Genomic DNA, 14,276 nt, shown 5'->3' on the forward strand with positions numbered 1-14,276 from the left:
TAAGTTTCCTTGAGACTAAGGTTAGATTATGGCCCGACAGACCTGTTATCTCCTTATCGCCATGGAGAATGTTCCAGAGTGTGGCTTTAACGGTGTATTACGCAGGTGACACGCCACCTCTCTTTTGTAACTTTCCACCTGCAGAAAGTTACACACTATCACTTTAAAGAACGGCTAAATTAAAAACCATACTGCAGAACATTCCAGGTAAAACAATAGCATCTCCATGGCGACGGACCCCACAGCAGAAAAGTCACATAAAGCACATTTAAGTCAGTCCAAAATCACAAAGAGTTTACAAACCAAAGGACTTACGACAAATATTCTGACATTAAAGTTAAACTAAAAACAGCGCTCGGACTCTACGTTGAGTTTCAGATCGATTCGTCCTTTCGTGTCCCGTACCTTCCCTGACCCCCGTCTCGATGCGCGCGCTCTGGTCCGGGGCAGGTGTGGACAGGTGCAGCGGGGGGCCGGCTCCTGGCAGGAAGTCGTTGTCGGGGTCCTCAGCGTAGATCCTGGCCTCAAACGAGTGTCCCTTTAAGATTATGTCATCCTGGAGGAGCTGTAGACGCTCGCCTGCCGCCACCTACGAGAGCAAACATCAGCCCGTGTCCTTGGATGTCCCCCCCAATCGCCGCTCGGACGATTCGGGAGCAGACAGGGACAAGCTCTGAGGAGTTTGGGATTTCAGTGATCCTGAAAACTGCGTCATCGATGAAATAGGAGCAGATTTGAGCAGATACGAGGTGAAGTAAAATGAATGTGACGCCAGTATGAGCGTGTGTGTAACTCTAACTGAACACACACTACACAGAGATTTACAGCAGGTTTAAGCGCAGTTTAGTGTCAGTGTGGGGAAATGTGTCCTCTGCATTTGACCCATCCTTAAATGTCTCAGGAGCCTACTCAATTTTGCATAACGTGGGTCCATTAAAGATTAAATATAGGTAATAAACATAGGCCATTTGTGCGATATTCAAATGAAAACGGTGGCTTCTCTTCTGTTGGTGCAGTGTTCTGTCTCTCACCCGCAGCTGCCACTCCACCAGGTCGGTCCCTGTGATCATCTCCGACACCGGGTGCTCCACCTGCAGCCGCGTGTTCATCTCCACGAAGTACAAGTTGTGCTGAGCGTCCATGATGAACTCCACTGTACCTGCAGACACAAACACACAGACAGACGAATAAACACACACACACACATATACATCGTTGATTTTGCTGACACATTGGGCAGTTTCTATTCAGTTTTATTTTATTATTTTTAAATAGTTGTATTCTTTTAGTCCAGTCTTGCAAACAGCATCTTCAACAACCACAACAATATTTTTTTTTTTCCCTGACACTATCCGTCAGAAGAGAGCGTTATATAAAGATTATTTATATGGGACTACTTGATAGACGGCCTGAATATCTCACTTGGTTGTTGAACTTTGATACGGGAACTATTAATGTAAGATCTCATGATTGTCTACGTCTAAAAACTCACCATGCTAGAACTGAAATGGGTTATTTTCCCTCCTAAAAATGGAATGTGTTTCAAGGAATCGCAAAACTGGGTAGATCGGTGCCACTAATGCACTTTAATGATCTGGTTATAATCACATTTGCGCCCGTTTTGTTGGTTTTTGTTTGTATTTTTAAGAGTTTTAAGAGAAAAAAATATACATAAATAAGCCAATCAGAAATTCATTGTCCATTTGTGTTAAAATAAACATGGCGGCTTTGGGTAAAACTTTTTTTTTTATAAAACAGGACGGAGAAACTGCGGCGATTTCTACAGAACCAAGAGTGAAGCAATAAAAACTGATAAACTAAGATGGGGAAAGTTATAGATTTGTTCTGAATGAGACGAGGGCGTTCGAACGGAGATGTGTTCTGCATTTTGAAATACTATCAAGAAATAAGTGGCTAATACTGTATCTAAAAGTACCTGGGGTCTACAAACTTCTCCACCAGCATTACGTCATCGTTGAAAGATTTCCTCGCTTCCCGTCTCGCCGACTCCAGCTGCTCCAAGAAATCCTTTTCCGATCGGGCGATACGCATCTCCTGCACAAAAAAACACAAAAACATGTTAAAAGTGTAATATAAAACAGATGGAACGGTTGGTCAAAGGCGCTGTTTGATTTTTACTGTCCAAAAATCATGAAAAACAACTAGTTCATCTTAACCTCCTGAGACCCGAGCTCTTGCGTCGCTTTATTAATTTCTCTTTTTTATTTGGGCTGATTGGACCTGATGAGTCTAAATACAAATAATTATCTTTTTACATTATGTAGTTTCTGAGAAAAAAATATGTAAATCAAATGTCTTCATATGTGGATATTTTAATCATTTTGATAAAACATTTGAATAATGATTTGCAAAAACTATTTGACCCTTGACTATATGACCCTGAAAAACAGCAACATTTGTCCTGAGTAAAACAAAATGAGAAACAACAATTGTGCCTCTTGGAACAAAGTGTCTCATGTGAAGAGACAGGAGCAGGAAGGGGGAAAAAAAAACTCTTAAATGAATATATATAATATATTTGCATTGTTGCTGATCTTGTTGCTGTTACTCGTCTTCTAAAAATTTGCATTTTGGCCTAGACAACCCAAAATGTGTTGTCCACATATGAGGACGCCGGGTCTTAAAAGGCTTCAGTGGCTTCAGTGGCACAAAGTTATTCTTCACTTCTCTCATGTTGTTTTTGTTGGAGTCTACACACCCCCCTCAGCCAACCCTCGCAGCGCCTGTGACGCCATTCACGCAGTTGTGGCCCGGATACAGACGGTTCACCCTACTGCTCTCATTGTGATTTCTGGGGACTTCAACCATGTTAGTTTGGACAAGACTCTCTCCCATTTTCACCAGTTTGTGAACTGTCCCACCAGGGAGGAAAGGACATTAGACCTTTGTTATGCTAATGTCAGGAATGCATACCTGGCCACACCACTGCCCCCATTGGGTGGGTCTGATCACATTCTGGTTCACCTCAAAGCAGCTTACCTCCCTCTTGTGAAGCGCCTCCCCCCAACAACAAGGACTGTGAGGAGATGGACGGATGAGGGCATGGAGATGCTACAGTGCTGCTTTGAGGAGACTGATTGGGCTGTACTAACAGAGCCACATGGAGAAGACCTGGACGGGCTGAACGACTGCATCACCAGCTACATCAACTTCTGTGAGGACTCAATAGTCCCAGAAAGAACTGTGAAATGTTATCCAAACAACAAGCCGTGGATAACCAAGGACATTAAAACCATACTAATCAGGAAGAGGAGGGCCTACAGAGCTGGCAACAAGGAGGAGGCCCGGTCTGCTCAGAAGGAACTGAAGGTGAAGCTGAGGAAGGCCAAACAGAGACATGGGAGGAAGCTGGAGGGGAGACTCCGACAGAAGAACATCAGGGAAGTCTGGAGCGGCATGAGAGCCATCACAGGACACAAGCCGACCAGAGGGAGAGGCGTTGAGGGGGATGTGAACTTAGCCAATGAGTTCAACATCTTCTTTAATCGCTTTGAACTGGCAGGCAACTACCATCTCCAGCCAGTAGCCTCCCCCACCCCCCTCCCCCGTCCATCTCCAGGGGAAGACTCTGCTCACACCTCCGACAGCTCCACCCCTCCCCCTCCTGACACCTCCACACTGACTGTCACTGAAGAGCAGGTGAAGAGACAGCTGCTGAGACTCAGGGCTGGCAAAGCTCCAGGGCCTGATGGAGTGAGTCCCAGGGTCTTAAAGAACTGTGCCCCTCAGCTAAGTGGTGTCCTGCACCTGATCTTCAACCTGAGCCTGAGTCTTCAGAGAGTCCCCCTGCTGTGGAAGACATCGTGCCTCGTCCCTGTCCCGAAGACGCCGCACCCCAGCGACCCCAAGGACTATAGGCCTGTGGCACTGACCTCCCACATCATGAAGACTCTGGAACGACTCGTCTTGGAGCAGCTGAGGCCCAGGGTCCAACATCTGCAGGACCCCCTCCAGTTCGCCTACCAGCCCCATCTCGGAGTAGATGACGCCATCTTGACCCTACTCCACAGAGTCTACCCCCACCTGGACACACCGGCTGCCACTGTGAGGGTCATGTTTTTTGACTTCTCCAGTGCCTTTGACACCATCAGGCCGGCTCTGCTGGCTGAGAAGCTGGCGGTGTTGCAGGTGGAGGACTCCCTGGTGTCCTGGATTGTGGACTATCTCACTGGAAGACCACAGTATGTACGTTTACAGGGCTGTGTGTCAGACAGAGTGGTCAGCAACACCGGGGCTCCACAAGGGACAGTCCTCTCTCCCTTCCTCTTCACTCTCTACACCACGGACTTCAGCTACTGCAGTGAGACTTGCCACCTTCAGAAGTTTTCTGATGACTCTGCAGTGGTGGGATGCATCAGCGGTGGTGACGAGAGGGAGTATAGGACTGTTGTGGACAACTTTGTCACGTGGAGTGAGAAGAACCACCTTCAACTCAACGTGACCAAGACAAAAGAACTGGTGGTGGACCTGAGGAGGACCAAAGCGGCTGTGACTCCCATCTCCATCCATGGGGTCAGTGTGGACGTGGTGGAGGAGTACAAGTACTTGGGAGTGTACTTGGACAATAAACTGGACTGGAGCAGAAACGTGGACGCAGTCTATAAGAAGGGCCAGAGCCGCCTCTATTTCCTGAGGAGGCTGAGGTCCTTTGACATCTGCAGGACGATGCTCAGGATGTTCTATGAGTCTATGGTGGCCAGTGCCATCATGTACGCTGTGGTCTGCTGGGGTAGCAGTCTGCGCGTGAGGGACACTAATAGACTCAATAAGATCATCAGGAAGGCTGGTCATGTTGTGGGGGAGGAGCTGGACTCTCTGACTGTTGTGTCGGACAGGAGGATGTTGACCAAAGTCAGGACTATTCTGGACTCTCCCCTCCACCCCCTCCACGAGGTGCTGGCCAATCTGAAGAGCTCGTTCAGCCACAGACTGTTACTGCCACGCTGCTCCACTGAGAGACACAGGAAATCTTTCCTGCCTGTCGCCATCAAACTGTTAAACTCCGTTCTCTAACCAAACACTTCAAAACTCCAATATTCCACTTTGTACATAGATGTAAATAGTGTGTGATTTTGTGAGATGATCTATTTATTTATTTTGTTTAACACTGACACTTTATTCTTATTGCATGACACTTTATTCTTATTGCACAAATTTTATTCTTATTTAAATGACTTTTTATTCTTATTCTTAAATTCTATCCCGTGGTTGTGGCATCTTGTAACTAAGAGAATTTCCCTTCGGGGATCAATAAAAGTGATTCTGATTCTGATTCTGATTCTGAAACTGCCCATATTATTTTCTGATCTGTTATAATGTTGTTTCCTCGTCATAAACAGACCTGGAGTTGTGTTTTGTTTCATCCATGTTTAACACAAATCCTGCAGATTTAGGCTGAGTTCTTCTGTCAAACTGAAAACACTCTGTTCCACCTTGTGATGTCATCATGTGGTAATACAGGAAGTGCTCCAGTGTGTTTTTAAATTCCACACTAGAATCATTTGGAAGTTTTCATCCTTGGAATTGCCGATCTCGACTGAAATAAAGGCAAAACGTAGCTGTTAACTTGAAAACTACCACTTTGTGACATCACAAGGTGGAACAGAGCGTTTTGGCCTTTGGAGATATAGACAGACTAATAATAAAGTGTCACTCAAACATGTGTGAGTGAAACAAAACAACTCCAGGTCTGTTTTTGAGGAGAAAACAACATTATAACATGACTTAAAGCTACAAGAGTCAGTTTCACATGATATTAGGACCTTTAACCTTATAAATTCAGAGTAATTAAGCAAGCTAACCATGCACTTCCTGATTATCTGACAATAAAATGCTTTCAATGGATGAAGCCAGCATGCAGCAGACTTATTTTGATCTGGGGTAAACACTTTATACATGCCCTTATTTGTATTTGTAACAGCTATATTTCTACTTTTTTATATTATTATTCAGTGTTTTATGTTGCACTTTATCGCAGAAGAACTTTCCTCGTTTGTGCGTTTTGTTCACTGGTAATGGCAATAAAATTCTTCTGATTCTGATTCTTTAAGGACAGCTCATCGATCATCGTCACACTTCCTGATGTAAAAGTGCCTCACCTTCCCGCCTCCTCGCACATCTTTTTAGCCGTCCTCATCGCACGACACGCGATCTCTCCTCTGCGATCAGCACCTTCTCGATCCTCGCCACACCTGCCGAAGGTAAACCAAACAAAACACAGGAGACAAATGTTAAAATGTTAATAAAAGAACAGTTTGGGGGTAAATACCAGGATGTATATCATTATTAACTTGTTTTTATGGTTGTTTTTCCAGATGACGTCACATCTTTCTATAGGTCAATAATAATGAATGCAGATCGGGGAGCAGCTAAAATGAATATGGTGAAAATGCAGGTTTTTTGTTGTACATTTAGTGAGTTCTTGGGTCTAGACACTAATAGAAATGATCAGGTTCAACATTTGTGAATTAAATTTTTGGATATTTCATGACAAAGTACAGTGGAGTCAATAGGGAAAGATGGAGGCAAGAGCCAGTTGAGACTAAACTAATTATTAAACTTTAATAATCTGTTAATATATGCAAACATCTGTCTACTTTTTAAAAATTATTCATGGTATTGCTTGTCCTCCTCTAAGAAGGTTTGTCTCACTGAGCTCAGAAAAAACAACTCGAGTCACTAGGGCGCCCTCTAGAGGAGAGTGCAGCGTTCCAAAACGTAGGACTTCTTTTACTAAATCGTCTTTCTCGATTGTTGCTGTGAGTCAGTGGAATAGTTTTGCCAAATGAGATTATAACATGTACAACTTTTCAAAGGTTTGCACAGGTGACAGAGGAAAGGCTAATATCAAAGCAAATTTGCACTCATTAGTGAATGTGTATGAAAGAAGGAGTATTTGCATATTTGAAACTCAGTGTTTGTGTGTGTGAATAATTTGGTATGGAAGTGTGTGTGTGAGCTGAATGTTTTTAGAAATGTCGTATTTGAATGTGAGATGTGTTGTATTTGATATATGTATCATAGATTTACGGGTTTCTCATCCAGCTACACCAAACTTATTTTTATTAAACATCAGCCTGTCCAGGGACGACAGGTGGAAATTAGTATTTATGCTATAACCTGGCCCCCTCCCCGAACCGCCACCTTAACGTGGTGGAGGGGTTTGAGCACCCGAATGATCCTGGGAGCTATGTTGTCGGGGGCTTCATGCCCCTGGTAGGGTCACCCATGGCAAACAGGTCCTCGGAGACGGGTCTGACTAAGAGCGGTTCAGAAGCCCATCATGATTAGAGTAACAACGAGGCCAGTTACGTTGCCTGGACTGGCGTTACCGGGGCCCCACCCTGGAGCCAGGCCTGGGGTGGGTGCTCGGCAGCGAGCGCCTGGTGGCCGGGCCTTTCCCCACGGGGCCCGGTCGGGCCCAGCCCGAAGAAACGACGTGGGGCCGTTCTCCCGTGGACCCACCACCTGCGGGAGGAGCCATGAGGGGCGGGTGCGGAGAGATCCGGGCAGCAGTCGAAGGCGGGGACCTCGACGACCGGATCTCCGGACATGGAGACCAGCTCTGGGGACATGGAATGTCACCTCGCTGGGGGGGAAGGAGCCTGAGCTTGTGCGGGAGGTTGAGCGTTACCGGCTAGATATAGTCGGCCTCACCTCCACGCACAGCTTGGGCTCTGGAACCCAACTTCTTGAGAGGGGTTGGACTCTCCATTTCTCTGGCGTTGCCCGCGGGGAGCGGCGGCGAGCTGGTGTGGGCTTGCTCATTGCCCCACAGCTCAGCCGCTGCGTGTTGGGGTTCACTCCGGTGAACGAGAGGGTCGCGTCCCTGCGCCTTCGGGTCGGGGACAGGTCTCTCACTGTTGTGTCGGCCTACGGGCCTAACAGCAGTGCAGAGTACCCGGCCTTCTTGGAGTCCCTGGGAGGGGTACTAGACAGTGCACCAACTGGGGACTCCGTTGTTCTCCTGGGGGACTTCAACGCCCATGTGGGTAACGACAGTGACACTTGGAGGGGCGTGATTGGGAGGAACGGCCTCCCCGATCTGAACCCGAGCGGTGTTTTGTTATTGGACTTCTGTGCTAGTCACAGCTTGTCCATAACAAACACCATGTTCGAGCACAAGGGTGTCCATCGGTGCACGTGGCACCAGGACACTCTAGGTCGGAGGTCGATGATCGACTTTGTTGTCGTGTCATCTGACCTCCGACCACGTGTCTTGGACACTCGGGTGAAGAGAGGGGCTGAGCTGTCAACTGATCACCACCTGGTGGTGAGTTGGATCCGCTGGCGGAGGAGGAAGCCGGACAGACCTGGCAGGCCCAAGCGCATTGTGAGGGTCTGCTGGGAACGTCTGGCGGAGCCCTCTGTCAGGGGGGTCTTCAACTCCCACCTCCGGGAGAGCTTCTCCCTGATCCCGGGGGAGGTTGGAGACATGGACTCCGAGTGGGCCATGTTCTCCACCTCTATTGTCGATGCGGCTGCTCGTAGCTGTGGTCGTAAGGTCTGTGGTGCTTGTCGCGGCGGCAATCCCCGAACCCGGTGGTGGACACCGGAAGTAAGGGATGCCGTCAAGCTGAAGAAGGAGTCCTATCGAGCCCTGTTGGCTCGTGGGACTCCTGAGGCAGCTGATGAGTACCGGCGGGCCAAGCGTGCCGCGGCTCGGGCAGTCGCAGAGGCAAAAACTCGGGGTTGGGAGGAGTTCGGAGAGGCCATGGAGAAGGACTATCGGACGGCCGCAAAGAGATTCTGGCAAACCGTCCGACGCCTCAGGAGGGGGAAGCAGTGCTTCACCAACACTGTTTACAGTGCGGGTGGAGAGCTGCTGACCTCGACTGGGGATGTTGTCGGGCGGTGGAAGGAATACTTTGAGGATCTCCTCGATCCCACTGTCGCGTCTTCCGAGGAGGAAGCAGAAACTGGGGACCCAGAGGCGGACTCGTCCATCACCCTGGCTGAAGTCACTGAGGTGGTTGGCAAGCTCCTCGGTGGCAAGGCTCCGGGGGTGGACGAGATCCGTCCTGAGTGCCTCGGGTCTCTGGATGTTGTGGGGCTGTCTTGGCTGACACGTCTCTGCAACATCGCGTGGCGGTCGGGGACAGTACCTGTGGAATGGCAGACCGGGGTGGTGGTCCCTCTGTATAAGAAGGGGGACCGGAGGGTGTGTTCCAATTACAGGGGAATCACACTCCTCAGCCTTCCCGGTAAGGTCTATTCCAGGGTACTGGAGAGGAGAATCCGACCGATAGTCGAACCTCGGATTCAGGAGGAGCAGTGTGGTTTTCGTCCTGGTCGTGGAACACTGGACCAGCTCTATACTCTTCATCGGGTCCTCGAGGGCTCATGGGAGTATGCCCAACCAGTCCACATGTGTTTTGTGGATCTGGAGAAGGCATTCGACCGTGTCCCTCGTGGTGCCCTTTGGGGGGTGCTCTGGGAGTATGGGGTCCGGGGCTCTTTGCTAAGGGCTGTCCGGTCCCTGTATGACCGGAGCAGGAGCTGTGTTCGCATTGCCGGCAGTAAGTCAGACCTGTTCCCGGTGCATGTTGGACTCCGCCAGGGCTGCCCTTTGTCACCGGTTCTGTTCATTATATTTATGGACAGAATTTCTAGGCGCAGCCAGGGGCCGGAGGGGGCCTGGTTTGGGAACCACAGGATTTCATCTCTGCTGTTTGCAGATGATGTTGTCCTGATGGCTTCTTCGAGCCAGGACCTGCAGCAGGCACTGGGGCGGTTTGCAGCCAAGTGTGAAGCGGCTGGGATGAGAATCAGCTCCTCCAAATCCGAGGCCATGGTTCTCGACCGGAAAAAGGTGGTTTGCTCTCTCCGGGTGGGTGGTGAGTCTCTGCCCCAAGTGGAGGAGTTCAAGTATCTCGGGGTCTTGTACACGAGTGAGGGAAGGATGGAGCATGACATTGACAGGCGGATCGGTGCAGCGTCTGCAGTGATGCGGTCGCTGTATCGGTCCGTTGTGGTAAAGAAGGAGCTGAGCCGGAAGGCGAAGCTCTCGATTTACCGGTCAATCTACGTTCCTACCCTCACCTATGGTCATGAGCTTTGGGTAATGACCGAAAGGACAAGATCGCGGATACAAGCGGCTGAAATGGGCTTCCTCCGCAGAGTGGCCGGGCGCACCCTTAGGGATAGGGTGAGGAGCTCGGTCACACGGGAGGAGCTTGGAGTAGAGCCGCTGCTCCTACACGTTGAGAGGAACCAGCTGAGGTGGCTCGGGCATCTGCTCAGGATGCCTCCTGGACGCCTCCCTAGGGAGGTGTTCTGGGCATGTCCCACCGGGAGGAGGCCCCGGGGAAGACCCAGGACACGCTGGAGGGACTATGTCTCTCGGCTGGCCTGGGAACGCCTTGGGGTCCCACCGGAGGAGCTGGAGGACGTGTCCGGGGTGAGGGAAGTCTGGGAGTCCCTGCTTAGACTGCTGCCCCCGCGACCCGGCCCCGGATGAGCGGAAGAAAATGGATGGATGGATGGATGGCTATAACCTGGCACCAGACATCTGTCCTGTTTTTAAGGTCAATGTAACGTTGTGCACTGTCCCTGTTTCAAATAAAAGCAGACCATACCATACTATGACAAAATCACATCCCAGCATCGGAAAAATCACCCATCGGTTTTTGCCAATAAACATCACACAGGGCAGTCAGGGCAGATCACACGTGGATAATGGGGCAGTCAACGTCGTATTGTTTTTATCAAACTGTTTTTCTATGGCTTTTCACAGACTTTAACGGGAAGAGAAGGTTATTAATCTAATCTTACAAACTGGTTTAATACTGATATTTGAGCAGTTCACGCGTGTTTCCTTTAGAGCCTGCGTTTGTTTAGATTAGCAACTAGAAACAACACGGCGGCAGGTGGCAAAAACATGCATAAATCAAAATATAAATCATAAGTCACATTTTTACACGGAAAGGCAGTTACTTCAATACATTCACAAAAAGTAGTTTTGTCTCACTTGAGTAATTATTTGTGTAATTAATTGTAATTAATTGAGATTTAATTGAGGGTCTGCCACCTGCTTGTCTCCATGGAGATTAATTATGTTTCCTGGAATGTTCCACTTTGCCATGGAAACAAGCAGGCGACACCAACAGACCAAATTACGGGTCAAATCTGTGGAGAGGTGACCCCAGACACATGCACAAGTTTGTTTTTGTTTTTTTTAGCAATAAAAACATCTGTAATTGAATAAATGCTAGCTACTCTTAATACTTGGAGCAGAACATTCCAAGCAAAGGAATCATTTCTAACCATAGTGCATCTTTAAATATTGTAATTTTGAGTAAATAAAAAAAAAAAAAGAAAAGAAATAATGATAGATGCAAATTCTAATATATGACCTTAACCACTTGGATACTACCACGTTTACAGGTCCATTTTTGCAGGACACAAAGGTGCGTTCACACTTTATCATCTTAATTATTTGTCATTATTTGGTCCCGTCTTGAATACAGTTTACTTCTGATCTAGTCCAGGTTTAGTTTCAGATTTAGTCCCAGTTTAGTCTCAGTTTTCTGGTGGTCTATGCGCAGTATAAATGCACCCATAAAGCTGAACGACTCTCACCTGAAGCCAGCCTCACGCCTCTTTTGGTCCATGACAGTTTCCTGCAGAGAGTCACAGTTTACATGTCTGTTTATGAAGGACAGAGGGACTACGGCAACAACTGGACAAATCTAATCATTTATAACAACAGAAGCATTGTCATTGCATAAGAAATTATCTGCACGATCTGTAACACCAATGAAACTGGCAAACTGACTCAAGATTATGCATAGTTATAGCAGTAAACAGTTAAAATTAGAGTTGTGTTACCTTTACTTCACCTTGTGCTGCTTAAGTTTGTGTCAGCTTCCAAGATCATACATCTTTAAAATACTAAATAGCCATAAACACATGCATATGTCTTATTAAAATGTATTTAATGTAAGTAAACATATCATAAAGCCCATTCAGAGCTGAACTTGTCATTCACATTGATAGCTTAGCCGGATGCTAACATGCAGGTGGAGTTTAGAACCGATTTGCATGACAGAAAATTAAGATTAAAGTCACAAATAAAAGCGCACATATTAGAGGTTTTACTGTACTCACTGTGTAAATATTCTGAAGCCCTGTAGCGAGGGGAAGCTGAGGATAACTGCAGTAACTGAGCAGCTCCGAGGTTTGTGATGCTAACGGGGCTAGCTAAATCCTCCCCTCTTCCCTCCTGTCCTCTCTCTCCTCCTCTCCCTTCCTCTTTTCTCCTCTCCTCCCCCTCCTCTCCCTGCCTCTTTCCCCCCTCTCCCATCCCTGTCCTCTCCTCCCCTCCTCTCTCCCCTCCCCTCTCCTCCCCCCTCCTCCTCTCCCCTTCCCCTCCCTCTCCTCCCCTCTCCTCTTCTCCTCCCCTCCTCCTCCTCTGAAAACTCAGATCAGACAGAGGCCGTGTCCCAATTCACCAAATGCACCCTTCAAGGGTCCTTCGAAGTACTCTTCAAAGTGTAGTTTGAAGGTTCCGGTGGAGAATCTGTCCTCAGTGTAGCCTCCATCTTACTTTAGTGGGACAGGCCTAAACCACGGACCGCACTTCCACCTCTGTCTTTGAGTGTACGATACGCACATTACGTACGTTATTTTTAATGATTTATTATTTAATAGAAAAAAAGTCAAGATGTCGTCGTCACAGCCGTTTCTTTCTGTTTAGATTGAATATCAATAGGCAAATATAACGTTCAAGGTGATTTTTTTACTCAATTGTAGCTACGTCATAACTTTAACAAAATAAACCTTGTGAAAACGTAATAACAGAGACAGAGGAAACAATATCATTTTTACATTCATAGTCTATAAACCAGAGACACTGATTAGTTGTACATAAAGTGGGATATTGCAGTTTATGATTCAGTATTTTGTCCAGTGTCTGCACCACTTTAATAACAGTAGAGGGCGCTGTTTCCCTTCTGTGCCAGTTCTTTCCATCTTATTATTCTGAAGTATTTTCTAGCAGTGCAGCGCTACATCAAACTAGTATCTTGATTTACTAACACGAAGGTAAATGACACGTGCCCACCAGGGGGCGCAGACCTATGGAATGTACCGGAACTCATGAAGATTTTGTGCCCGTCTCAGGACTCTGTTCTGTCCTTTCCTCAGAGTCCGTTGCTTCATTGTTCACATTACCTGTGTGGATCATTAAACTCTTCTGAATTTATGTTTCTCTTGGTCTTTGACACAATAGAAATGAACATTCTTACATTTTTCTTATTGCAGTAATAATTTTTAATGATAATAATGTTTCTTATTGTCAATAACTGCACATTCCTTTATTCCATGTAACTCTCCTCCTTTTTAATCCTCAAACACACTGTACAGATCTTTATTCAGATTTAACAGTTTCATGTCGCTCTGTTGTAGATGAGGTAAACCAGTACAAACATTTGAACGGGATGACGGGATATAGAAGTGTGTGAAGTGTGCACGGATGCACGCTTCGGTTACGTCCGATCTCCATGGAAACGGAAAGGGAAGGGCAGGTTTGTCGGCCGCATTCAGTCGGGTGGGTTGAAATGGGACAGCCCTTGTCGCGCCGGAAATGACGTAACTGCCCTTTGACGCACACTTCAAATGGTGATTCTAAGGCCAGATGGCGAATTGGGACATGGCCTGAGGCTGTGCCCCAATTCGCCAAACTGGCCTTAGAATCACCATGAAAAGAACTGGCACGACATAGAAGGGAAACAGCGCCCTCTACTGTTATTAAAGTGGTGCAGACACTGGACAAAATACTGAATCATAAACTGCAATATCCCACTATATGTACAACTAATCAGTGTCTCTGGTTTATAGACTATGAGTGTCAAAATGATATTGTTACCTCTGTCTCTGTTATTACGTTTTCACAAGGTTTATTTTGTTTAAGTTATGAAGTAGCTACAATTGAGTAAAAAAAAATCACCTTGAACGTTATATTTGCCTATTGATATTCAATCTAAACAGAAAGAAACGGCTGTGACGACGACATCTTGACTTTTCTTCTATTAAATAATAAATCATTAAAAATAACGTACATAATGTGCGTATCGTACGCTCAAAGACAGAGGTGGAAGTGCGGTCCCTGGTTTAGGCCTGTCCCACTTCAGTAAGATGGAGGCTACACTGAGGAGGACAGATTCTCCACCGGAACCTTGAAACTACACTTTGAAGAGTACTTCGAAGGACCCTTCAAAAGGTGCATTTGGCGAATTGGGACACGGCCTGAGTGT

General features: G+C 47.1%; 1 protein-coding gene and 1 long non-coding RNA gene across 2 annotated transcripts; both read right to left on the reverse strand.

Moving 5' to 3' along the window:
- Window positions 1–337: 337 nt before the first annotated feature.
- On the reverse strand, window positions 338–2,829 carry LOC117369923 (methylcrotonoyl-CoA carboxylase subunit alpha, mitochondrial-like). The gene is made up of 5 exons (XM_033965267.2): window positions 2,734–2,829; window positions 1,937–2,055; window positions 1,305–1,309; window positions 1,032–1,159; window positions 338–589 (listed from the first exon to the last, which is right to left on the reverse strand). Exons 1-5 carry the CDS (start codon window positions 2,827–2,829, stop codon window positions 338–340), a joined length of 600 nt encoding a protein of 199 aa, XP_033821158.2.
- Window positions 2,830–6,136: 3,307 nt separating this feature from the next.
- Window positions 6,137–12,206, reverse strand: LOC117393979 (uncharacterized). Its single transcript, XR_004543332.2, has 3 exons — window positions 12,130–12,206; window positions 11,602–11,642; window positions 6,137–6,212 (listed from the first exon to the last, which is right to left on the reverse strand). It is a non-coding gene; the product is annotated as an uncharacterized LOC117393979 (long non-coding RNA).
- Between the last annotated feature and the right edge of the window lie 2,070 nt (window positions 12,207–14,276).

This window comes from Periophthalmus magnuspinnatus, chromosome 4 (genome assembly GCF_009829125.3).
Source record: "Periophthalmus magnuspinnatus isolate fPerMag1 chromosome 4, fPerMag1.2.pri, whole genome shotgun sequence".
Lineage (NCBI taxonomy): Eukaryota > Metazoa > Chordata > Actinopteri > Gobiiformes > Gobiidae > Periophthalmus > Periophthalmus magnuspinnatus.

Coding starts and splice junctions, on each gene's coding strand:
- LOC117369923 (XM_033965267.2), bottom strand. CDS start 2,829: ATGGTTGAAGTCCCCAGAAATCACAATGAGAGCAGTAGGGTGAACCGT. Junction 2,056..2,733: donor GCGTCACAGGCGCTGCGAGG/GTTGGCTGAGGG, acceptor TTTTTTGTGCAG/GAGATGCGTATCGCCCGATC. Junction 590..1,031: donor TGGTGGAGTGGCAGCTGCGG/GTGAGAGACAGA, acceptor TTGCTCTCGTAG/GTGGCGGCAGGCGAGCGTCT.